Here is a 26,948-nt window from a genome sequence, read left to right on the forward strand (position 1 = left end):
TAAGAACATGCTAGACGGCCGATATATATTCGAGGCAGTATGAACCAACACGTTTGTAATGGATTTGTTGTTGTTGTCAGATAAAACTCGTGTGTGTTTGGTTTACACACAAGATAGAACGGTGCTACGTCACTCTGAAGAATTTTGGCGGATGGATTCCAGAATCTATTGGCGACGTTCTACGCTTTGAAATGTCTTCTTTAATAGAGTTTTTTTAATCGATCCTTTTGCGGGTGCCTCTTGCGCTAACATAATAAAAATTACAAATCCTAGGCTTCACAAGGATTCGATCCAGGGACACCTCGGTTCGGAAGCCACCACTTGGCCACCATGCACACTATAGTCTATGATTTAAACTCAAACATGGATTTATAACAAGGACTCAACCAAAACAGATTGGTGGTCCTTGAAAGACAGACCTTGCCCTTGTCAGTAGTACTCAGTACGTCGTATCCCTCCTTCACTCCCAGGGGCGCCCTACAGTTTAAGAACCGCTGTGCTTATCTCAACCTGTAGACTTCAAGGCATTCGTTCTTAGCACGCTACTGTACGGCAGTGAGTCGTGGACAACCTACACAAAGCAAGAGAGGAAACTAAACTCATTCCACTGGCGCTGCCTTCGAAGGATCTTGAAAAAAAAACATGGGAAGAAAGAGTGTGCAATACTGAGATCCTCACGCAACGGGCCTTCCCAGCATCTTTACAGTCCTCAGGCAACGCTGCCTGCGCTGTCTCGGACATGTTCATTTGGATGGAAGACAGTCGCATCCCGAAAATCATTCTCCACAGGCAACTCGCGTCTGGCTGAAGAAAAACTGGCCGCCCCGACCTCCGCTACGTGGATATGATAAAATGGGATTTAAAATCAGTGAAAATCGATACTGACCATTGAGAAGACATAGCCCTGGACCGCACAAATTGGAGAGAGACGGTAACCAAGAAAGCTATGGACAGCGAGAAAACATGGGCCTCAGCTCTTAAAGAAAAGCGTGCCTTACGGAAAATGGCCAGCTTGACCTGCAGTATCTGTGGACGGGTGTGTCTCTCCAAAATAAACCGAGATAAACCATAGTCGTTTCACGACTGAAGGAGGCCAATATATACACTTTAAAAGTTTTATTTTTAACTTAATTTGTTTAACTTTGCTATTCAGCACGGAGGCACGGTGGCTGAGTCGTAAAGGCTTACCTTCCGATCCTAGGGTTCCGGGTTCGAATCCTAGTGAAGACTAGGATTTTTAATTTTGGGATTTTAGGGTACCTCTGAGTCCACCCAGCTCTAATGGGTACCTGACATTAGTTGGGGAAAAGTAAAGGCGGTTGGCCGTTGTGATGGCCACATTACACCCTCATTAACGGTGGGCCACGGAAACAGATGACCTTAACATCATCTGCCCCATAGATCTGAAAGGGATACTTTTAGTTTTATTCAACACTACAGCGTTAGAAATAAAGTATGTGACCCAATTATCGAACAGATGGCTACACCTAGTAATACATCTCCTCTTTTTTTTCCCTTCAAATTCGACCAAATTGACTGTGGTAGAGGCTAGTTTCTAAGATGGAGTTTCCATGTCCGGCCAGATCAAATTAGCCGATACGATAGTAGGGCCCAGATGTCCAGTCACTAAACAAATCGATTCCACCACAACTCTGCGAGGATGAAATTGGACCAAAACTCTTGGACGGGTCGGGAGAGGGGGGAGGGCTGTTTGTTGTCTTGAGGGGGAGGACAGTTCCTTGTGTTTCTGATGTTTTGATTAGCTATTTGTGTTGTATACCTGGCGAGACCTGTTGGTCAAGTGCTATGGAATAACTGGTTGAAAACTTACATTGATGAGAAGCGAGACGAATGGTCCATGGAGTCCTAATATCGGGTCTAATGTATACCCATCCTGGCCTACTTTTGGGAGCGCGCTGGCTGAGTGGTTAAGCGTTTGGCTTCCGAACCTGGAGTCCTGGGTTCGAATCTCGATAAAGACCAGGGTTTTGAATTTCGGGATTTTTAGGGCGCCACTGAGTCCACCCAACTCTAATGTGTACCTGACTGAAGTTGGGGAAAGTACAGGCGGTTGGTCGTTGTGCTGGCCATATTAATCGTGGCCAAATAAACAGATGACCTTAACATCATCTGCCCTATGGATCGCAAGGTCTGAAAAGGGAGCTTTGTTTTATTTATTGCGTTATTTTAGAGATATATGGGTGCATGGCGGAGTTCGCCTTTATCTTCGTTTATCCCTTAAGTCTGTCGAACTGTTGGGGCACCACATATGATCGTCTTTCTCCCTTCCTCAATTATTACTATTATGTTTAATTTTTACAAAGCTTATATCAACTCTGCCTGTCTGTCTGATACAGTTTTTTTTTACATGTTATTTCTCCAACACCCATTCTCGGATCAAGCTGAAACAATACACAATTATGTAGTGTACCTTACAAAACAGATTTAAAAAAAAAGATAAATTAGTCAATTAATTATTGATATCAATTAAATGATTAGATATCAGAAAAGGTAATAATACCTTAAAATATGGTTATAAATGTGAAGTGTTTCCCCTTAGATTTTTTTAAAGTGTTATTTTTTATTTTGCTTGATATGTCGAAATGCAATTTTGACAAAAGGTTTGTTTTTTTATAAAACATTTTAAAGAGATAACGTGTTTGGTGAAAAAAAAAAATTTTTTTTTCAAAAATGAATGAAAATCAATTTGAATGATTAAGTTGTCTAGTCTAGGTGGAACAATAAGGGAGAGCTGGAAATAATGGAAATAATAAAATTTGGGAGAAAAAAAACTACATGCAAAAACATATTCACCAAGTAGAGGGCTTCACCCAGTTGTACTTGCTTCAAGATTACAGGAACTGGACATTGTCCAACATGCCCAAATGGCATGTACCCTTGAAATGTAATTGTCGTTGTGTCACGGGCTGACGACAAAAGGTCACGTGCTCTAACTATCTCGTTGAGGGCACTAACTCGACTCCATCTCGTTCATTCATTATTCATCTCGGCCCTACTAGCGTTGATAGCAATGGATTTTTGGGTGCAAACACAGTTAATAGAATTGTACGCACGGTCTTCTGACCTGCCACCCTTGAACTTTGACCTTGATCACGTTTCAAAATTTAAGGATCGATTGGTGGAGCCCTCAGTTAACCAGGCTACTCTCAAAGTATGTCAGGGCAAAAAAAAAATGTCTATATGCAGCAGAGTAATAATAACAATAATCTTTATTATCCATAAGGAAGAAGTATGAGGGCAGTTTTGGAGCAATATGGGTATGGTTTCTCTTTCTTTCTCTCTCTCTCTCTCTCTTTCTCTCTCTCTCTCTCGCTATAGATAGATATATAGATAGATAGACAGACAGATACATCATACATAGATAGACAGAGACAGACAGACAGACATACAGATAGATAGATAGATAGATAGATAGATAGATAGATAGATAGATAGATAGATAGATAGATAGATAGATAGATAGATAGATAGATAGATAGATAGATAGATAGATAGATAGATAGAAAGATAGATAGATAGATAGATAGATAGATAGAAAGATAGATAGATAGATAGATAGAAAGATAGATAGATAGATAGATAGAAAGATAGATAGATAGATAGATAGATAGATAGATAATCTTTATTATCCGTAAGGAAACTTGTCTTAGGTAGATCTCTCTCTCTCTCTCTCTCTCTCTTTCTCTCTCTCTCTCTCTCTCTCTCTCTCTCAACTATGTTTATGTCTTCCTGACTCTTTTTCTATTTCATTCCGTCGTTTCCTTCTCTTTCCACATCTTACTCTGTGAGGATTTGACACTGATGATTCTTATTTCAGAACACGACATTTGTTTCGACATCCAGATTGTTGATTTCTTCTTATTAGATTCTTTACTGCTAACGACCCTGCGCCTATGATTGACAACTGTTTGAATGAAACAAAGTCGAGTAAATACAAGTCCAGTCTAGGGGGTCAAGACCACGCTGATGGTCATGTAAGAGAGGTATTGATCAAACAATCCAAGCCCCAGGATTGACTCAAGTGGACATCTGACGGTGTACAGGGAACACCCATTTCACAGCGACGAGAAAGAACATGGCTGCCGTGATTATATGATCTGCTAACACTGAACAGCAGGACTGGTTCTCTGAATACTTAGATAGAAATAATATACATGGTGTGCGTGTGTGTGGAGTGTAGAAAATATTTTTTTTATATTTAATACACATGTCTGATGTTAACCCTTTAGAACCTAAAACGCTTTGAAGTGCATGTATTTCCTCACCACTTGTTTGTAATTCAATTTATGTCTGAGTGATTTAATTAAAGTTTTTAAAGGAATAAATTCAATGGCAACATTGTAGTTGATGTATAGCGAAACATTAGTGTTAGTTCCATTCAATGTTATGAATTGTTTTTGTTTTGGTGTACAATGTTTTACATATTTCGGATGTTCTTTCAGATTTGAAGATGATTTCTTCGTTACCCAAACCTTCGGCAAGACGACGAGGAATGGCTTCGGACAGGGTATGAACCCATGACCATCGCGACTATCCGAAGGACAGTCCTGTGCGCATACCTTACAGCCAGCCAGCCTTTTGGGCTTCGGTCGTAGAGAAAAATATTCCCTTTTATTATTTCCCTTACTGGATGCACTCAAACAATTTTTGGTGAGGCCTTACTATTGAATTTAGGAAACACAATACATTTTGATTTTATTTATTTGGCCTTAAAATGTATTTGTAAACATCTTTTTTTTTCTCTCGCATTTAGTTTGACGTTCAGAAATCTCAGAAAAGGGGGAAGGCCATGTGCAGTCTGTCTGTACATCTACTCGTCTGTCTGTCTATAAGATATTTTTGTTATTCTAAAAATTATATAAAATAATACACATTTTTCTAAAGGAAGATTTAATCTGCAGTTCGATGAGTAGAAAATGTTTGTTGTTGTCCTACTTTGTTCAGGTACTCAGGCAGGTAACTTTCGGTACGTGGCGAGTTCTTTGTTCAGGTACTCAGGCAGGTAACTTTTGGTACGTGGCGAGTTCTTTGTTCAGGTACTCAGGCAGCTAACTTTCGGTACGTGGCGAGTTCTTTGTTCAGGTACTCAGGCAGGTAACTTTTGGTACGTGGCGAGTTCTTTGTTCAGGTACTCAGGCAGGTAACTTTTGGTACGTGGCGAGTTCTTTGTTCAGGTACTCAGGCAGGTAACTTTTGGTACGTGGCGAGTTCTTTGTTCAGGTACTCAGGCAGGTAACTTTTGGTACGTGGCGAGTTCTTTGTTCAGGTAGGCTACTCAGGCAGGTAACTTTCGGTACGTGGCGAGTTCTTTGTTCAGGTACTCAGGCAGGTAACTTTCGGTACGTGGCGAGTTCTTTGTTCAGGTACTCAGGCAGGTAACTTTTGGTACGTGGCGAGTTCTTTGTTCAGGTACTCAGGCAGGTAACTTTCGGTACGTGGCGAGTTCTTTGTTCAGGTACTCAGGCAGGTAACTTTTGGTACGTGGCGAGTTCTTTGTTCAGGTACTCAGGCAGGTAACTTTTGGTACGTGGCGAGTTCTTTGTTCAGGTACTCAGGCAGGTAACTTTTGGTACGTGGCGAGTTCTTTGTTCAGGTACTCAGGCAGGTAACTTTTGGTACGTGGCGAGTTCTTTGTTCAGGTAGGCTACTCAGGCAGGTAACTTTCGGTACGTGGCGAGTTCTTTGTTCAGGTACTCAGGCAGGTAACTTTCGGTACGTGGCGAGTTCTTTGTTCAGGTACTCAGGCAGGTAACTTTTGGTACGTGGCGAGTTCTTTGTTCAGGTACTCAGGCAGGTAACTTTCGGTACGTGGCGAGTTCTTTGTTCAGGTAGGCTACTCAGGCAGGTAACTTTCGGTACGTGGCGAGTTCTTTTTTTGCTCTCATGTTTGTTTGTTTTCAGCACTAGGAGAGACTACTCTGAAATGTGCATTACTTATAAAACAAAGAGTGCCGCAGGGGAAGCCTACGAATTGAGTGGGGAAAAAATGTTACTATCTTGTTTTTTTCTAAATATTTGTATAAAAGTTTTTACTAAAAGTGTGATATGCATTATATCTGGGATGAAACAATAGAATTATGTCTTTATTGTGTCACTGTCACTAATGTTTAATAAATTGGGTGTGTATGCGAAGGTATGGCGTCTAGAAAGTTAACTCCTATCAAGAGTGGTCAATACAAATATTACAACTTGTAATGCAGAAACAGTGTTGGAGAGTTATTTCATTCATACTTGTGTGTTATATAATATATGAGGCACCCTTCGGACATGTTCGATATAGAGATAGCCAAAGTATCGATCTGTCTGAAGATATAAATAGATCATAGAGCCTGTGATGTAATAGCTAAACAGTCACGACTGCTTTGACTGCCTGGTTCCTGTTGCCTGTTCTTTAGTTCTTGTTTACTCTCGCCGTCTGCCACTTCGACCATCCAGCAGGATTGAGGCGAGACAGGAAATTGAAAGGACCCATGCACGCGTCTACAGACAAGCGTTCGCTTCCTCTGAGCGAACTGTGGATTCTGTGGCCTGTTTCTTGTATAGTATAAGAAATGAAAGGAAATGTGACCTAAAGTAGTGTTACCATATGTCCGGTATTCCATACTAGCTTCCCTCCCTTTTTTTTCAATTCAACGAATAGTCCCGAAACATATATATATATATAATGTCTAATATATAAACAGAAAGATTTAAAAACTCCTTCATCCCACTTGCGGTCAGAGTGTTAGAAGGTCATCTGTCGTTATCGAGAAGTACATAGAAGTTTTATTAATAAAGCGCTGGTTGTGAGTGTGTATGTGTTTCATGTGTGAATGTTGTTCGTATGTGCATCTATATTGTTATTGTACAGTAGTTACGCTGAGGTTGTCAATTGTAGTCAAACTGAATTTCCATTTGAATGGATCAATAAAAAGTATCTATCTATCTATCTATCTATCTATCTATCTATCTATCTATCTATCTATCTATCTATCTATCTATCTATCTATCTAAAGCATAAAGTAAGACGTATGTATGTATGTATGTCCTGAATAGAAATTTAAACCGTTTGACCAATCTTGATGAAATTTGACCTGAGATCAGGGCGGAGACCATAGTGTATGTTAAATGTTTCTCCCACAACAAGAAGGCCCTAAGAATAATTTTAAAAAAAACACCTAAATTTATCGTTTTTTGAAAAACGTAACTTTTTTAAAAAATCGGGTAAACCCATTTTCACAGTATTTTATATCAGCTATGTAAGGGAACATGGCGCTAGATCAGCGATACACAAATTAGGGCCCGCGGGCCATGGGTCATATCCGGTTAGTATACATATTTAATATGTCTACGAGCTTTTTTTTTTTTTTCGTGTTGGAACCAAGGGTACAAATAATGGTTTAACTGTATACTATTCGTTTAATGAAGTTTAATCGGTGCGTATGGGTACGAATGGAGAGAAACTATAAAAATATAAAAATTAGATTTTGTCCCAGAAATTTATTAATATTTCAAAGCTTAGAACAACTCACTCTGTCTGTCTGGTATAAAGTGTGTACACGTTATTTCTCCCACACCCAATCTCGGATCAAGCGGAAATTTCGCATAATTATTTCTTTTACCGAACAAAATAAGAATCAATTTTAAAACATACTGATTAGTTAATTAAGTAACTATTGGTAATTAATTATTTTGTTTGGTATCTTGAACGGGTACTAATTCAACTTTTACTACCATATCAGTCAAGTGCTATTTCTTTCCGTTGTTCGAGATACCAATAAGTATCATGCTGTGAATAAATAGAATAGAATTTCTTAAATAGGTTGAAACTAACGTACGCGACACGCGACATAAGCGACGTTTACAACTTTTTCGGTTCCACTTTCCCCATTAAAGAAATTAGGGGACGTGGTGGCTGAGTGATAAGGCGCTTGGCTTCCGAACTGACGGATCTCGGGTTTGAATCCCAGTGAAGACTGCAATTTTGAAGTCAACCCAATTATAATGGATACCTAACATTATTCTTGGAAAAGTAAAGACGATCAGTCATTGTGCTGGCCACATGACACCCTTGTTAAACATAGATCATAGAAACATATGACCTTTAGATCATCTGCCCTATAGAAAGAGGCACTTTTATATCTAAAGAAATTAACTGATCCACGGTACATTAATAAGAATGCGTACAATAGAGACTCTATGTTCTGAACTAAATGTAGATAAACGGTAAATGAGACAAATGTAATCTAGCTTTTTGAAAAAAAAAACATTATAACAAATACTCAGATAAACCCATCACGGATAAGTACACTCCTATCCAGAGTCCAACAAGAGGCCCATCAACTTACAACTTAGCACGTGACTTTGGCCCTCTCTGTCTCGCAGATGTGATAGTACCACCGACTTGTCTGAGGGGGAACTGTATGGAAATGTTGACCCAAAGTCCAAGATAAACATTCGGCCTCCTTGTGGTCGAGGTAATGCTAGAGGATCATCACTCGGGTTTTCAATTGTTCCTTGAGTGAGACAATAGGCTAGTGTGTGGCTTGTCTGGCTGGCCTTCCAAAACTCAGCTCGTGTTTCAGGGGCGGCAAAGCCAGAATGAGAGTAGATCGAGTAACCTGTCTTAATGAAGTAGGCCGCGTGTTGCTAAGAGGTTTAAACCGCTTGAATACCTGTCAAAGGGACCTGGCTACCTATCAAAGGGGGGGGGGGGGGGGGGCTCGATTTCAACACCCGACACGAGTAGAGGTGTGTTTACTGAGCGCATAAGAGCAGCACGGAAAAATTTCACCCAGATAGCCCCCCCCCCCCCCCCGCCTCAATCCCACTGGTCCAAAAATGAGATTGGACCATGTCGCTCCGAGCATGAAAGTTGCGCTATATAAAAACTATTCAAAAAAAAATTAATAACAACCCGAGGCTTTGAGGCTGGGCACGCGGCCTCGTTCAAATCCTGGCTGTCAAAAGTTAGTTTAAATGAAACATTGTGACGTTCCTATGTTGATTAGATTCGTTGGCTACCTAACAACCGCCAGGGAGCGCTACTTAGTAAGTTGACCATACATAAAGCTCCTGAGTTGTTTACCCTGTTAAAGCAAATATGAAAGTCTAAAACTAAAAAAAATAATTATACTTTAAACACATTAATTAGAAAAATTGTATAACAAAAAAATATAAATAACATTGTAAAACTATAATCTCTTCTTCTTTTTCGCCTATTCTCTCTCTCTCTCTATATATATATATTTTTTTTTCTCCTTTTTTTTCTCCCTCTCTCTTTATTTTTGTCTGTCAGTACCTGTCTCTGTCTCTCTCTCTCTCTCTCTTTTGCTCTCTCTCTCTCTCTCTCTCTCTGTCTCTGTCTGTCGCTGTCTGTCTCTGTGTGTGTGTGTCTGTATCTCTCTCTCTCTCTCTCTGTCTCTCTCTTTCTTTTTGTCTGTCTGTCTCTCTCAGCTTCTTTAGAGACTCGAATTGGACTGCCATTTTATTAACAACTACCTAGATTAAAATTATATACAAAGGAAATACTAAGTCCTATAACAGGCTAAATAACATGTCTTATAAAAAGTTATATTAATGTTATATCATGTCCTATAAAATGTCCTACCTGCAATGTCTTTAAACAATTTCATTAAGAGAGTGATCTTTCCTTTACTTCTTGCTCGTCCAAACTGTTGCGCGAAGAAGAGAATTATATTTAGAGATAGCAGGAAGAGTTATGCCCATTTATAGGGGACTCTATTCTGTGAGCCAAGATGGCTAATGAAAGAAGCTACGTATTTGTTAATATTATGAAAGCGTTGTCATTTCAAGTATCTATGGTAACACGTCTTGTCTATTCTGTGTTTTTCTTACATTTATTTCTAAAAAAAAAACCCCAACAAATTGTCGCCATAGTTTCCAGTGCATATTACGTTACCAAAGTTCCAATCCTCCCCACTCCCCACACCGTAAGTTTGAATGTCAGTCGCCGCCCCTGTCTAGTCTCATGCATAAAAATTGTTTTATCTCAGAGTCAGATGAAACGATATGACTAACGTTCGGTCAGCGAATTCAGATTCGATAACGCCCGGGGGCAGAGGAATGCTATTTGCCGATACCATAAACTAATAGGAACTCATAGCAGAGCATCGGGAGCATTACAGATGTTATCGTGGTATCGATTACACACGGATCTCCTCGTGACTCGATCGCCTCTGTCTGATTGGTCAGATTCTTAGTGAACCGGTTCTAATGTCAACTGGTTCGACCAGGCTAAACTCTAGATAAACCGATAGAAAGAAAAAAACAACACTTTACCTTATTTCAACAACATGTTAGAAAGTTAACCGGTTCTAATGTCAACCGGCTCGATAGAAGTCAAATAGAGATAAACTGTGAATTGGTTCAAAATTACCATTTCTAAACATTTCTAAAATTCAAAAACCTTTAAAAAGTATAGGCTAATGCAACTTATTCGTATCCCGACATCCTGATATAAAAGATTACCACTTTGAAATAAGTCCTTGTCTGTCTCCAAAGATTGATTGCAGTATTTCACCTGATTCCTCAGACCCAGTTGTGACCTACATATTTTGCCACACCTATACATGACCACAACCAGGAAGTTTATTTAAGTTATCCTTTCGCCGTCTACGTCTGTCTTCCTTGTGGGCAGTCGTCTCAAATAAATATCGCATGACCTTTATAAAGGTTCTCCTGATGTGTTTTTTAGAAATTATTTCCGGCCGGATGTTCGCCTTTATGCCAATGACGCCTAAGTTGATCTTTGTAACACTGACCTCCTTTTAGCTCGCCCACGAACCAAAAGTTGTTCTTTGACAGACATCTGCCTCACCGGATAGGTGTCCTAGCCAGTGATGTGATCGAACAATAAGCAGAGTTATTACATTGTCCACACCTGCGTCCAGCACAACACGAAGCAGACAGGTGTAAAGATACTATAATCATAGTCATACAAAAGGATTCTATCTGAAAACCACAGCTTGATTTTATATACAGATATATGTACTAGCCGCATATGACCCGCGGCCTGCGGGCCTTAGTTTGGGTATTACTGATCTACTGGATTGAAAATGAAAGTAGATTGTTAAAATGATTTTTCCCCTTTAAGCCGACCAAGTATAAAATACTGTGAAAACGGGTTTAACCGATAGTTTGAAAATTTCGTTCGTTAATGCTTTACGGTTGTGGGAGGGACATTAAACATACACTACGGTCTCCGTCATGATCTAAGGGACATTTATACCAGGTTTTATCAAGATTGGTCAAACGGTTTTGGACTTACACACACACACACATACATACATACATACATACATACATACATACATACATACATAAACCTTACATTTTATTATATATGTATATATACATATGTAATGGCAGGCGGCTGTTTGATACTTAGCTTCACAGACATGGTAACTGTCCTACTACTTTTAAGTTGTGGTCATGCTGAGGAATGTCCTTTGGAAGACTTCTCGTACATGACTTCCGTTTTTATGAGATTGATAGGGAGCTTCATCGAATTTGTTGACAAGGTGAAGCTCCTGCTAGGTGTTTGCCAGACGGGCGCAATCATGTATTTCCTTTTAGTTTATGAGAGAATGCATAGACTTTAGAGGGAACTCTACGTGTTGCATGTATATGCATCTATAATAGATTAGGTTAAGTGGGACTACGACTGGCCCACACGGGCTGCCCACGAGTTTTGAGTAACACAAAACTCCCTTTATCTTTTTTTCATGTATGGAAATGTTGGGACAAGCAAATAGTTTGTTTTTTTTTTTGTTTAGGTGGTGTTGGTGGTGGTACGTGTACTCCTGTTAAGAAATACCGTCCTATGTCCTAGCCTGTCCTGGTCCTTATATGTCCTGGTCCTTTTAAACATGGGACTATTTATGTTACGTAGAGTTTCTTTATCTTTCGTCTCATCAAGCTTTGAGTCTATTGTATTAGCCTGTGCTGACCCAGTCCCTCTGATATGACATCTCACGTCATTTCCTGGATAGTTCTGACATCCCTGGGCTGACCTCTGACCTGCCAATTATCATTCAAGCATCAAAATCCACCCCTAACCGCTTCCCCCTACACACATATTTCTGATGCTCCATCATTCCCCCCTTCTCTCTTTTCTTACTCACGTTGAAAAGCACGTTTGATCCTTGACTTAACTCATAGAATTACGTAGACGGTTTCGTCACAGCGTGAAACCATTCAAGCCATTACTCTCCACACAGCCGAATATCAAAGCAAGATATATTAATGAGAGCTATTGTTTAAGGAATCTTTTGCCTTTTCTTTTGCAGAAAATCCTTTTATTTTCTTGACTTAATGCATTCGCTGGACAATAAATCAATTAACCAAAGAGATGAAACGCTTCTTCTAATACGTGGCTTGTTTCTCGTGTTCGCAAGCTGACTATTTTTGGATATTTTAACTTTGTGTTTTTTTAAATAACCGTAAATCTTTCAGGGAATGCATGACAGAAAGATATGTCTGATTAAAACGATTAGTCCTACACGTTTTAGCTGACATGTGTACATTGTAAAAAATTTTAGTTTCATTATCTGATCTTTTAACTTCTTGTCTCAGAATGGTGGAGGCTGTCCAGGTCTAAGCAAGCTATTATAGCACAATGCAGGACAGGCCACTGTCCTATTCCCTCATATTTCTCATGGCTATGGTCAAACTTCGACTCATGAGGCCACCGCTGCGGAGAAGAGGAAACCGTATCTCGTATTCTGTTTGACTGCGTCAGGCTTGCTGATCTCCGTCTCGACATGTCTGAGAAACCAAAAATTTTCGGCCTGTATGGCGACATACATGCACTACGCAAGACATCAGGGTTTCTGTCCAGGGCTTTTGCAAGAGAGGATTTGAACCTCTCAAGCCCTCACTCAAATGGAGTTTGATGATGATGATGATAATGATGTCTCTGACTATGGTAAAGAGCACTTAACTAAAACACTAAGCGTTCTTAATACAGACTACTCCTTCAATTCAACAGTACCCCTAAGACTAATTAGCATACATTAGTTCACATGTCAAGGGGTTGGACTAACGAGGTGTACTATGGCCGAGATCTTCATTGCTGAGACAGATGGATACATTGTGGAAAGATATAACTTCATAACTGTAAGACAGATGGATGTATTTTATCTTTAAAGTTAATATTTTTATGTGAAACAAAGGTCAAGTATAACATTTAATTATTCGTTTTCAATTTTTAATGTTTGATTTTCTTGTATGGAATATACCATTTAGCCCATTGTACTAAAAGTATTAACGGAACGAAATATAAAAAAATGTTCACCTAATTTTGGAACAATTGTATCAACAGCTCTTTACGTAAGATCATGAATTTTTCTTTACTCCCAGCGTCTCAGGTCCCAATACCTAACTTATATAACTCACATATTCAAATACATGTCATATCTCATATACTTAATACCTCACACCTATCACATAGTCCATTTGCTTGATATACTTCACAAACTATAATACCTGACATAAGTCTCATACACTTCATATACCTCAGTACCTCAGCGATCTCATACATTTCATATACTTAAATACCCTGCTCAATTTTATTTTTAAAAAATACTACCTCCAGAAACCGCCCCATTCATTATTGAAGCTACTTAAACTCTATTTACTATTTACCCTTTAATTTCAAGACAAAACTGCTTTCTCCTAAACGTAGCTGTAGGTTTTGTAGTGTTCAAACTATGACATTACAGTCACATAGTGCACAGCTTGTTGACATATTGCGCAGACATAGTGCACAGCTTGTTGACATATTGCGCAGACATAGTGCACGATGCGCATACTGATAGCACGTCATGTAGACATACTGCATGGAACGCAAGCATAGAGCACGTCTTCCAGGAACGTGACCTAAATATTTGCAGCAGAATGAAGAAATAACTAGTGTAGAATTATTTAAAAACTAAAACTGTAACCAAATGTATCTGTACTATTTCATGTTTTCGTGGGTTGTTAATTTTAAGTTTATATCGATTCCAGTCTGTGTGGTTCAAACTTTGAACATGTTATTTCTTTCACACCCTTTCGTGGATCAAGTTGAAACTTCACACAATTATTTGTTGTACCTAACAAACATGACTCAATAAAAAAAAATTGTAACAAAATTGTCAAATAATAACTGGTGATTAATAATTTTGTTTGATACGAAAAAATAAATTTATCCTTCAGTATTAAGAGATTTGGCTAAATATGTGGAGTTATTTCCCCTAAGATAACTGTACACGTTATTTCTCCCAAACCCCAATCTCGGCTCAAGTTGAAACTTTCAACAATTATTTATTGTAACTAACAAAACATGAAACAACTAAAGATATATCCACTAATTAGTCTATTAATTACTGGCAATTAATTAATTTTGTTTGATATCAAAAAAAAGAAATACATTTTTACATAATTAAGATGCATAGTAGTAAATGTGTAGTTCTGCCCATTTGATAAGCTCTGGTTGTTTTTCATTAAGTATATTTATATTTTGCTTGTTTCATTTTCAGTTGAAATGCTTCTGATAATGTTGCTGACTCTTGTACTTGTGACTCTGATCACCTTCTGTTGTGAAGCCGCTTTCTTGCTAACTATGACGCCGAATATCAAATTTGGAAATGAATTTCAAAAGAATGTTTCTCTTGAGTGCAGGTACTGGGGTAACGATGCCGCGAGCAACATTCGTAGCGTCAGCCGAATCGCCATTTTGAAGGAAGTGACGTCACAGGAGGGTGCCCTCGTTGCTAATGTAAACAACGAGACAAAATGGGTTGTCGCCCCTTTCTTGTCTCCTTCTGTCTTCGTCTCCGGGAACGCTAGCACGCTGCAGGACACCTTCTTGCGCCTAACCTGGCCCGTTGTGACTTTCGACTTGTTCGAGAAATACGTCTGTGAAGTGAACGGGTTCGATTCTGCCAACAGCGTCGTTACAGAAAGATCTCCGGAATTCGTGGCTGCTGAGAGCAATCTAACGGTGAATGACATTCTGGCGCTCATGGTGATAGAGAGACAAGAAGAAAGAAGTTACTGTGATAGAAAGATCGCAGAGGCTAACGTAAGCTCACTGAGCAGGGTGGTCGAGGAGGTAGAATCAAATAAAAGGGAGGTTACTCAGCTTACTCAAAATATTTCCGGCTTGTATCACCATCCAATGCTGCAATTCTGGCCCGAAGGAAGCTACGCCATCCTCATGCCGGAATCGGGATGTCCACTCGAAGTAGCCGCTAACTGGACGAAAGGTTATCGAAGGTTTCACACTGAGTCGGAAGGCACAAACCACAATAACGTCTCGGAACACTCCCACTTAATGAAGCCGGTGATGCAGAAGATAAGTACTGACTACTTTTTCTTCCAGCACTTTTGCGTCATGATCGACTCTCCCGGGCACCCCTGGCCCAACGGCTCTTACTGCATCTCCAGAAGAGGGGGTAGCTGCCCACCTGGGTTTTCATCCGGCTCCATCGAAATAGACGGGGAAGACACGAACGGTGGATCCCGCACCGACGGCTCGCTGCCCGACGGCGTGTACAAGACCAGCGACACCACGATGTTTTATTGCTGCCGCTCTGATGGATCACCTGATGACCGAGTTGAGCTCCCAACCCTTCGGCCGTTTTACCTGTACAGGTACAATGGCACCTGCCAAGACGTGGTAGGTATGAGCGTCACTGAAGAGGAGATTATCATGGACTCCGAAGACTTTAGCAACACAGATAAATATAGCAACGCTTTTCACCCCGATGGACAGGTCAACAACATTATTATCTATATTTGTTACTACAGCAAAGTATAAAGGACTGGGTTGATCTCATGCATGTAAAAACTATGGGCCCAAAGGCTTGGGATCTGCATGTACACGGACATTGCATGTTGGTTTTATTTTTGGGTGAAAATTTGAATCCCGACTTTGTATGTGTCTGTGTTACCGTCAAAATAAACAAATAAGCAAATAAATATATACCTACATGAATAGAACTGCTTGATAGGTATGAAATATTGAGGTGTGATATAACTATTTAAATAATTTATAATAATTATAATAATAATGAGTACTGTTTATATATCCTGGGAAATTTGAACAATTCAGACGTGTTACTTTTAAATTATTTTTACAATTTAATGACTTTATGCTGATTGACATTTTGTATAACTTACAAAGCCTTCACTTGGCTGATTTGATCTTTTCGACTCGTAAATGCTATTTTATTTTATTATACACATTTGTTTGAAGACAAACAACAACTTAGCCTGTGTATATTTATTAAAGACTTAAAACTCTGCAAAGTCATTGGTTTTCCTGGCAGATTCAGACAACGCGTTGCATGCGCTAATGGCACTTGCACGAATGTGTCCTAGTATTGGGAATAAGAAATGTCTCTTTAACTTTGTATGTCTCGTAGTATTTTACTATGCCTTATTTTTGTAATAGAAAGGTATGGCTTAAAGCTGTATGTATTCATGCTATTTGACTTTTTAGTATCTTCTGCCCTAAATCTGTCAAACTCTTTCCCTTTTCGATCTTTCGAACTGTCTCTGGTGCTGGAATAAAGCTTTTTGGTTTTCTCCTAGTGACTCTATAATGAAAATAGAAACCTTTTCATTTATTGATAAAGTTAATTCTCGGTTTCCCGCGCAATTGGCTTGGCTAATGAAATTAGGTCTGTGGCCAGACATTGGTCAAGTGTGTGGTCAATCTGTGTGCGGAATAATTCATGGAGCAGGGTGGTCAGTTGTCTGAGAGAAAGTTTCACTTGGACGTTTTCATTGTGAATGTTGAGAGATTCTAACAGAAGGGAAACTCTCTTTCCGAAATGCCCAGAGTATAATCAAATACATTATCACCTATACAATTATTACATTCAGATATATACATACAAAAGTATTACAGAATCGCGTTACAGCGCCCGCGGGGCCCAAACCATAAGAATTTAATTGTTGAAAATTCTTACATAATGTAATTGTAACATAAACCAACCGTATACCTTGTGCTATTAAATTATATTACATTTTTTTATATTTACACAGCACTCTTAAGATTCTAGAATGAATGTTATTAAAGTTAAGAAACTCTTATCTTACTACAGCGTTTCCTTAAAGTAACGTGTAAGGTTTTAAATAATTCTAGTAATGATAATAATGATAATAATGATAATATTACTACGAGTAATAAAAGCTAAAAGGATCCACTGGACGAAAGAATTGAATATTGAACTAAAATGAAAGCGTTCTTCCGTAATTTCAAGGGAGGCCACCTGCGTCAATCGTCGTCATCCTAACTTTCCACAGAACAGTCTGATAGCGCGTTTTCCGAGCATCTGAGCACGCTAGAGACGCCTGCGTTGCATAGACCTGGACAGGTAGATGGTAATCGAATTGAGATCGCAGTGCGCCGATGTAGAGGGCCCTCAGTACATCAGTTCACGCCCCCCCCCCACTTCGTTCCAGCTAACTTCTTAACAATGTTCAATCCCTGGGAGACCATCTTGCGTACGTTTGGATACGACCACATACAGTCAATTTCTGATCTAGGATGAGTCAACTTCTGATCTAGGATGAGTCAATTTCTGATCTAGGATGAGTCAATTTCTGATCTAGGATGAGTCAATTTCTGATCTAGGATGAGTCAATTTCTGATCTAGGATGAGTCAATTTCTGATCTAGGATGAGTCAATTTCTGATCTAGGATGAGTCAATTTCTGATCTAGGATGAGGCAATTTCTGATCTAGGATGAGTCAATTTCTGATCTAGGATGAGTCAATTTCTGATCTAGGATGAGTCAATTTCTGATCTAGGATGACACTCCTAAACAGGCCCAAATATTTGCACGCTTGTACGACCATGTTGGTTCTGAGTTTGGAGGTCAAGGATACAGAGCTCATAAGTTACCAGGACGGCAGACGTTCGCTACCGACGTCTTCTAGTACATTTACTCTCCATTGCAACCTTAAATCAGCTGTCATCAGGGACATGTCTGGCCGCGACACACTACAATTAATGTCCTGTTTTAGGGACTGCAATGAATTGTGTCTCTCCCAAACGTCTCTCTCTCTGTCCTGGCACAGAGAATGAATAATATCGATCGATTTCTAACATAATATATATAGATATAAAGTAAGCAATGTGTACATATTCTACTAGATCACATTATTTTTGTTTTTGTTTATTTGCTACCCTACTTTGATATTTTGGTATTACAAATAACATTGACTCGTTAAACTTCACGAATTAATGTTATGAAATTCCAGTATATGCCATTCCTTTTATTTTTTATGAGGATTGCATCAACATTCTTCTCCACTTTGGATAGTCCTACTGACTATTAATAGAGGTTTCCATTATGGTTCACTAACACGCCGCCAATTCAACAAAAACTAGAGCGTTGGGGAACATTTAAACTCATTGATTTTTATTTAAACAAGTAACTTATACTAAAAAAAAAATAATTGTTAAAGACATTCCCTTCTTTATTCACTGCTGGATGTACTATAGGTAAACTAAATTTAAACTTAGGGCCCCAGACAGATCGCCCCTCTCCCCCACAAAAAATTTCCGAATGATCTAATGTCACATACTTAATTATAGTATCGATCATTTTTTTAAGAAATGTCCGTAATTTTAGTAATTTTAAACATTTTTTATTATTATCCGCTGCCGAGGACAAACGCAGACGGCGAAAAGAAAATCTAAATCGACCACCTGTGGACAATGGTTATGCTGCCCAGCAAGTGGCAAAATATGTAGGTCACAGCTGGGGCTGCGCTGCCAAGGGAAATACTGCATTCCTCACTAATCTTTGGACTCGAAGACAAGCGTTATTATTATTATTATTATTATTATTATTATTATTATTATTATTATTATTATTATTATGTTAGAAATGAACGAGTAGTCATTCTCTGGTGCTGCCAGGGTCGAGTTTCGCTAAAGAGAAACAAAATTCATCGTAGTTCCTTTAACAGTTTCCACTGAGGAATTTTCTGGTGATGTGGCAGGTCTGCAGCAGTACCGCCCTCTGACAGGCAACGAAGATGTCATTGTAATTTGTCAGTGAAGGGGAGAGCATCACTGCTGGGAGGGGGAGAGAGAGAGAGGTGTCTTAGTATTTCGTTAGGTCATCTCGAAAGTGATTAGTTAGATAGATAGGTAGATAGATAGATATATAGATAGATAGATAGATAGATAGATAGATAGATAGATAGATAGATAGATAGATAGATAGATAGATAGATAGATAGATAGATAGATAGATAGATAGATAGATAGATAGATAGATAGATAGATAGATAGATAGAAAAGGGAGAGCCCAGAGCCAGGGGTACAGGGGAGTTAAAAGGATGAGATACCCTGATGTTGAGAATATTTGATTGACTTCAATTTTACACAAGCCGGAAATGCTTCCTGACTGCGTGTAAATTGAGAGATCTAAATAACTCGAAATGTAAACAGTCAGCCCAAGGTGTATCTAGCAGCCAATTGTTGGCGGGACCAGTTATACTAGTTACTAGCTGAATGTATTCCTCCACAGTGGCACGCGGGGGAGGCAGGAAGAGTGCCAGGCAAATACTGTTTATTGTGACTCTCCAAGTCTGAATCAACAGAGGTCCTCGCGAAATAAAACAACATGGTTTATGACGGGGGCCCACTTAAGTTGTGGCCCCACTTGACTCCCTCACTTCCGCGAATGTAAACTTTGGCGGGAGTTTTTATTGAATCTGATTAGGTCTTGTTATTTCATCCTGAGTCTACAATATGAACAGTTTGAACCAAAGCTGTGGAAAATAGACTTCGCCACAATTGGGACGATAAACAAGACCAAAATATTAAGCCGATCTTATTACACGTTAAGTACGTGGCTAGGGCATCACCAGCCTTTTTTTTTAGGAAAACCAGAGGACCGCCTAGAGCCTCAGCTGCCCATATGGCACGCCGGAGTTGTTGCCAAAAGGGATTTTGTGGTTAATCCTCCCTTCCAATAAAAAACAAAACCAAAGCAGAACTATAGTTACCATTGGAGCCTATCAAATTTGGTTATTCTGCCATTTGTTGGAAGCCGTTACTAAAGTAAATCTACGAGAGTTCAAGGCACAGATTTAAAAAACAAAAAATAAAAAACTAAAGCAAACTACAGTCATATTAAGTCCAAATATTTAACACATTTATTGGTTTTTCTACCAGTCGTTGGGCTTCCATTAATAAAATGCAGTGAATAGCACATTTGATATATGATGATGATGATTATGACCTACAATGTTTTTAATAGAAGAGTAGCAGGATATTTTACTGGAGACACACCAAAGTAAGCATTTTGTGTTTCTAATACAAGAAGTAATGCTTGTCTCCGGGAATCTACTGTCCTTCCACTAAATCCAAAAAGAAACTTTTCTAGGGAACAGAAGACGTTAGGTGAAACAAAGGGACCGGATGTAATTATATATATAGGCCTACTAGACATATATTACCCGCGGCCCGCGGGTCTTAATTTGCGTATCACTGTCGATATATCAAATAAGCAAATTCACGACAGTCACAGAGAGTGTTTTGTAATCAATTAAACGAAATAATAATGTTATAAGTAAAGCGAATGCGTGAATGTAAAAATAGTATCAAAATAGCTAATCGACCTAACTCCATTTTTTTCAAATAAAAACATTTGCTTGCATGCCTACATATATTTATTTAGACTATGAAATGAATAGACTTAATTTTGTATGTTCATGTGTTTAAGTATAAATTAGATCTTGAGTTAGACATAGATCTAGATTTAGACTAATCTAAAGTTAAATATTGGCTTGGAGAGCTCATTCTACGATGCGAGAAGGCTTTGCTCTGCGCATGCGCGAACTTTTTTAGTGCGCGATTCATGAATGGATATATCTCAACATGGTTTCGCAGCTTTAGCGAACGAATGCATGAAAAATGCTTTAGAAAAACAAATTTGAATGTTACTTTGATTAAAATATGAAATGAATGGACTATAATTAGTATGTTCATGTGTTTAATTATAAAACTATCTTTGCTAAGAGAAATTGTATCATCTTAGAGTGGAATTAAGAGTTTTAGACCTAGAAATAGAGAGATGTGTTATTGTGTAACATTTCGCGTAATGTCTAATGAAAGAATGTTCGTCAGGAATTTTAAATTCGCTGATATAAGGAACGAATTTATGTAAAAATGCATTTGAAACACATATTTGAAGCTTAATTTTATTAAATAATGAAATCAATAGACTATATTTTGTATTATCATGTGTCAACGTAAAATACTATCTGCGCAAAGTGTAGTTTCTAAAATTAGATCTAGATCTAGATCCTTTCGATCTTTTCATGTAAATTTGGTAAACATAGACTAGATCGATAAAGTTATAATACTTTCATAGAGTTGGTCAACTTTTTTTTTTTTAGGGTCTTAAATTTGTTTTAGTGCTACAATACATACACTACGGTCTAAGTTAGTAGGCCTACCCAAGGAACATTTCTGCCAAGTTTTATCAACATTGGTCAAACGGTTTTGATTTCTATTCATAACATACATACATACATACATACGCCTTACTTTCTACTTTATAGTTTAGATATAGGCCTATATATTGTGTGTGTGAGCAAAGGAAAAAAAATCACCCCACTAAAGTTATTACTACATTCTGTACAATGCAAGTTATAGAAATGTTTCTCTATTTAAAAAATAATTATTGCTCAGAATTCAAGTGGATCTAGCTAGACCTAGATATCTGACTGAGCTAAAAAAAAAAAAAAACTTTTTGAACGCTATCCCGTTGGTCCACGTTTTGTTTTTAGACATGCGCAGTCTGTGTCAATGTTTTTTTTCTAATCCTCGCACACACATTTCATCACTGTCCATGCTTATTGACCGTAAAATAACATTCTAACATTCAAGGCCATTGTGTCTACTAGAGTCTACATAAATCCTTTTCACCGGAGGCTTTTTTTTTTTTTTACAATCATTTCGTTTTGGCCGAGTTTCTTCTCTCTGGATTCTTGTTTGTCTCCACTCGACTATGCTGCCTCCTTGTTGTCTTCCCTTGAGTGCCTCTTTTCTTAGATTAACTCCCTTAGTGAAGCAGTTTCAATGCATGTTGTGTTGAAGTCATTAAACACATGTCCAGAACATTTCCAATACGTAATATTTAGAGGTAAAAAATAGAATCTATTCAAAACTTTTTCACAATTCTTTGATGTTCAAAACAAATCTATTTTTTATGGGTTATCTAGAAATGTTCTGGAAGTTGATTACACAGTTTTATATCAGCGATAAAATAAATGTTTTATTACTATTCAGACTGTATGTTGTTTATATGTTCTCTAAGGTTTATAATACTAAAGCAATGTTATAGAGACCCCCTGGCGACAACGGCTTTGTCTGTGCGATATGACGAATTATCTAGGTCACAGCTGGGTCTAAGTAGCCAATTGAAACACTGCACAATGTCTTACATTACTCTCCTTTGAGATTCGACTTTAAAAAGTAGTTATTAATTTCTTCTTCTTGTTGTTCTTCTAATTAAACAAGATGTCAACTATTTTTCAATATCCTAGGAAACATGTCATTGTAGGATCATTCTGTCTATCAAAAAAAATAATGTCATACATCTCGAGTGTATCGAGACTATGTGTGAACTTTCCCTACCAATCTTCCTATAGTTATCATTCCATCTACGCTAAACAGAAGGAAATCAGGACCTTCAGTTCCGGTAGTCACTAGGTCACTAAGCATAATAATATAATTTATAAAAAAAATTAGCACGAGTGGGGTTCGAACCCACGCGGAAATAATTCCATTGGATCTTAAGTCCAACGCCTTAACCACTCGGCCATCGTGCTGCGCGTAAATCTGGGTTAAATATTTTAATGTCTTCATCAATGAAAATTGTCATTAGGGAAAATGTATAATAAGTGTCACGTGGTAAAGAATTACATATGTGACAGTAGCTGTTTGTGTTTTCTTTAAGTCGCCAACAGATCGCCATTTCAACGACCCGATAATCGCCCTTGTTATCCAGTGACGCTTACACGCAATCCTTCAGTTTATCAATCGAATAACTGAAGCCAGGCTGAGGTCAACGTGACGTCTGCTGACATTGTTGTGCAGAACACAGTGAAAGATTTTTAAAAGTTTCCCGCTTCATCGCTAATAGACGTCTGCTGACTGAAGTGTTCTGGGCATAGTAGACGTATCCAAATCGATTTCCAATTCCAATCGCTTCCATTCCTTCAGGTGGTGGTACTTTAGGTGGTAGTAGTTTAGGTGGTAGTACTTTAGGTGGTAGTACTTTAGGTGGTAGTACTTTAGGTGGTAGTACTTTAGGTGGTAGTAATTTAGGTGGTAGTACTTTAGGTGGTAGTAATTGAGGTGGTAGTAATTGAGGTGGTAGTAAATTAGGTGGTAGTACTTTAGGTGGTAGTAATTTAATTAGGTGGTGGTACTTTAGGTAGTAGTACTTTAGGTGGTAGTACTTTAGGTGGTAGTACATTAGGTGGTAGTAATTTAAATAGGTGGTGGTACTTTAGGTGGTAGTACTTTAGGTGGTAGTACTTTAGGTGGTGGTACTTTAGGTGGTAGTACTTTAGGTGGTGGTACTTTAGGTGGTGGTACTTTAAGTGGTAGTGCTTTAGGTGGTATGACTGTTATAGACGGTCGTTGCATGGTTTGTAGCTCTAGACAGCTAGTACAACTAAACTGATGTGGGCGCATTCTGTTTTTTTTTCTTATTGCAGGACCTCAAATATACTTGAACACATTTCTTCTTAGAACAAAAACTCAATATAACAGTAGGTGGTAGGTGGTAAGACCTTTAGGTGTCGAGAACTTTAGGTGTCAAGACCTTTTGGTGTGAAGACCTTTAGGTGTCAAGACCTTTAGGTGGTTAGACTATTAGGTGTCAAGACCCTTAGGTGTTAGGAATCAAGATCTTTGGTATTAAGACCTAAAACTTTTCTTTAAGAAGAAGACTCTGCCGGCGTTTCTCATCCTACGGTGCGCCTTGTTTTTCAAAGGAAACAAAAATCAGTTGTTTTGTTCTATTTTGTTATAAATCCATGTAAAAAAAAAGAAGACATTATTACCAATAAAATAAATTAATTCGAGACAGAACCCTGCAACAACAGTAATTTATGACGTTCTTATTGGTGACAAATCACAACGTACCTATTTTGTTTTTCTATTGATATTTTCTACGTAGCCAAAGCAAGGCTGCTACAAGACAGACGCTTCTGCGATTCGATAGGGCGGGGGAGGGGGAATATAGTTGATAGAAAAATGAACATGGTGTCAAGGAATGGCGGCCTTAATGTCATGTGATATTTTAATGAGTTTAATTACTTCGTGTTCTCCTAAGGGAATAGAAAGCCAAACAGCATCAATCACAGAGAACAAGTTCAGTCCAAAAAAAAAAGACAACTTGAAAAACAAAAGGTTATCTAAGGAGAGCAACTCACATTTAAAACTACATTTCTCAATAATATATAATTGTTTTTCCCTTTTTCGATAACAAACAAAAGAATTGATAATTAATTTACTAATTAACTAAGTGGTTAATATTTTAATTGATACGTCTTTTGTTAGGTACAATAAATAATTGTTTCAAGTTTCAACTTGATCCGAGAATGGGTGTGGAAGAAATAACGTGTCCAGTTATCTAATGAAATTTTTTTTTAATTTACCCATAACTCTCAATACTAATTAATTAATGTCCCTTTTTTAATTCTGTAATATTGATTATATTCACATTTTATTCAGAAGACAACAAGACAATTTGATGAAGACATCCGAGGACGCTTTCGTCCTGAGTGAATGTCCTACAATATCTGCGTCATCGGATACAAACGTTTTTGAATCACAATAGTTGAGACAGTTCGTTGTTTAATAAACACGTTTTGAAGCCAAGGTCATCTATGCTGGATGAACTAAAAGACTTATATCCTCGTCTTCAAGAGAAAACAAATAAGGTCACGACTCGAACTCAAGTACTCCACCACTCGACCACCTGTTCTTTATGGTTTGGACTAACCTTGACTGAACCCATTCACAACCTGTTATGACGTTCAGGTTTCTAAAAACAAATCTGAAAAAACAATTGGAACACTGCTATGACTTTACTTTCTCTTTCTATCTGCTAGTTTGTATAGTGTAAGCGAAGAGAGTTTAAAACGTCTGAAATTAACCCAACCCAGCGGATGGACATCAAGATGTGGGTGAGTTGTGAGGCCAGACTGTGGAGGCTGGAGTAGGTATTCCAGGAAGTTCTGATGGAAGGTTTCTATCCCAAGCTTTCTGTTGGCTGTCTTCACTGTCAATGTGTTTTGTTTTCTTGACAACCGTTTAGAACACTTTCAAAGTTTTGAATTTTAGACACCTCTACCACGAGGATGTTAGTGGGATACAAATAGTATTCCAGGGGAAACAATCCTCCGAATTATTGTGTCCCCTTATCATGATTTAGAATCTAAAGCTATAAAAATATTTGTTTATGTATTTAATAATAAATTAGGCCTTTTTAGCGTCCTAGCAGGAAGAGGCGTCATCGTGTTTTATGTCTGTCTGTCGCGTTTATATCTGTGAACTTTAGAAGTGATATTGAGAAATCCATATGACTTCTACTTATGTATTTGTAAGTGTTGCAAGTACTTACAACATCAGACATTGCTAGTGATGCGACTACATTACACCATGAAATACTCATAAATATTGACAGGACTGTATGTGTTTGTATCTTTATTACAAAGTGTATATGAAATATGAACTCACTTATCTGTCTGTTTGGTAAAATGTTTGTACACGTTATTTCCACACCCGTTTCTCGGTGATTCAATTAAAACAATTAACCAATTATTGAATTAATTACTGTTTATAAATTATTTTGTTTGATACCAACAAGGGAAATTAATTCTTCATTATTCACAGCCATGGTTAAATATGTCGCGTTTTCCCCCTTAAATAATTATAAACGCTATTTCTCCCACACCCATTCTTGGATCAAGTTAAAACTTTGAACAATAATTTCTTGTACCTAACAAAACAGGTAGTAATGAAAGAATTAACCAATTATTCAGTTAATTATTGGTAATTAATCTTTTTGTTTGATATCAAAAAAAGGGAAATATTTTCTACTTTATTGACATAGAGTTGTAAGTCTGGAGTTCCTATAACCGACACACATACCAAGTCTTGCGAGTTATTACACTCTGACTCTCATATACAAAGTGCAACCATTTCCACGTTTTATTCTGCAGGTCTCTATTGCATTCACTACCTTTAAGTTTGTTTACCTTGTTCAAGAGCCTAAGTGTAATTAGCTTGTCACTGGAAGCACATCATTGACTCATCTTTTATTTATGCTGGAACATTTTCAGCCAACAAGGAAAAGCAAATAAGCATTTAGTTTCCTAGTCTCCACATTTTCATGTTTTAAATTTAAACGTCAATCTCCTAATCTCTATCTATGGACGTAGATGTACTATTAAATATTCATGATTAGTGTCCATATATATATATATATATATATATTACCGCAGTTGGACATGTTGAAGAATGTATATACAAGAGACGAGGGTGACTTGAGGGGGTGGGGGAGATAGTTGGACTTAAATGATGACTTATCGATTCCTTAGTTGTCAATTGCACGGTTAACATTCAAGGCGTTATCTCAGCATTACTGGTCATTATAGAAGACGGGGAAAGGAGGGGCGGAGCGGGGCCACAGGCTAAAGTTATCTGGCCGAGGAGCCCCCATCAAAGTATAAGGGCTATTTTCAACTCATGAAATGGCTGTTATCTGTTGGGTTTTCGTTAGTCCTGCTGGCAGTACAAGTGACCAACGACATTACCATAAAGACGACGGGATCTTTGATTCTGCGAGTGTTTCTGGCATCAGATCGAAACAAATTCTGACGACATCGTT

At 38.2% G+C, this 26,948-nt stretch overlaps 1 protein-coding gene and 1 non-coding gene across 4 annotated transcripts; one reads left to right on the forward strand and one right to left on the reverse strand.

Annotated features, from left to right (window-relative positions):
* The first annotated feature begins 13,004 nt into the window (after positions 1-13,004).
* On the forward strand, positions 13,005-17,106 carry LOC106078851 (uncharacterized). 3 transcript variants are annotated; one of them, XM_056027688.1, is made up of 2 exons: positions 13,005-13,140; positions 14,544-17,106. In XM_056027688.1, exon 2 carries the CDS (start codon positions 14,549-14,551, stop codon positions 15,824-15,826), a length of 1,278 nt encoding a protein of 425 aa, XP_055883663.1. In that variant the 5' UTR covers positions 13,005-13,140; positions 14,544-14,548; the 3' UTR covers positions 15,827-17,106. The 3 variants fall into 3 exon arrangements, with proteins under 3 accessions (XP_055883663.1, XP_055883662.1, XP_055883664.1); XM_056027687.1 differs by having other exon boundaries at positions 13,063-13,196; XM_056027689.1 differs by lacking the exon at positions 13,005-13,140 and adding an exon at positions 13,222-13,353.
* A 5,683-nt stretch (positions 17,107-22,789) lies between these two features.
* On the reverse strand, positions 22,790-22,872 carry Trnal-uaa (transfer RNA leucine (anticodon UAA)). Its single transcript has one exon. It is a non-coding gene; the product is annotated as a tRNA-Leu (tRNA).
* Between the last annotated feature and the right edge of the window lie 4,076 nt (positions 22,873-26,948).

This window comes from Biomphalaria glabrata, chromosome 4 (assembly GCF_947242115.1).
Source record: "Biomphalaria glabrata chromosome 4, xgBioGlab47.1, whole genome shotgun sequence".
NCBI lineage: Eukaryota > Metazoa > Mollusca > Gastropoda > Planorbidae > Biomphalaria > Biomphalaria glabrata.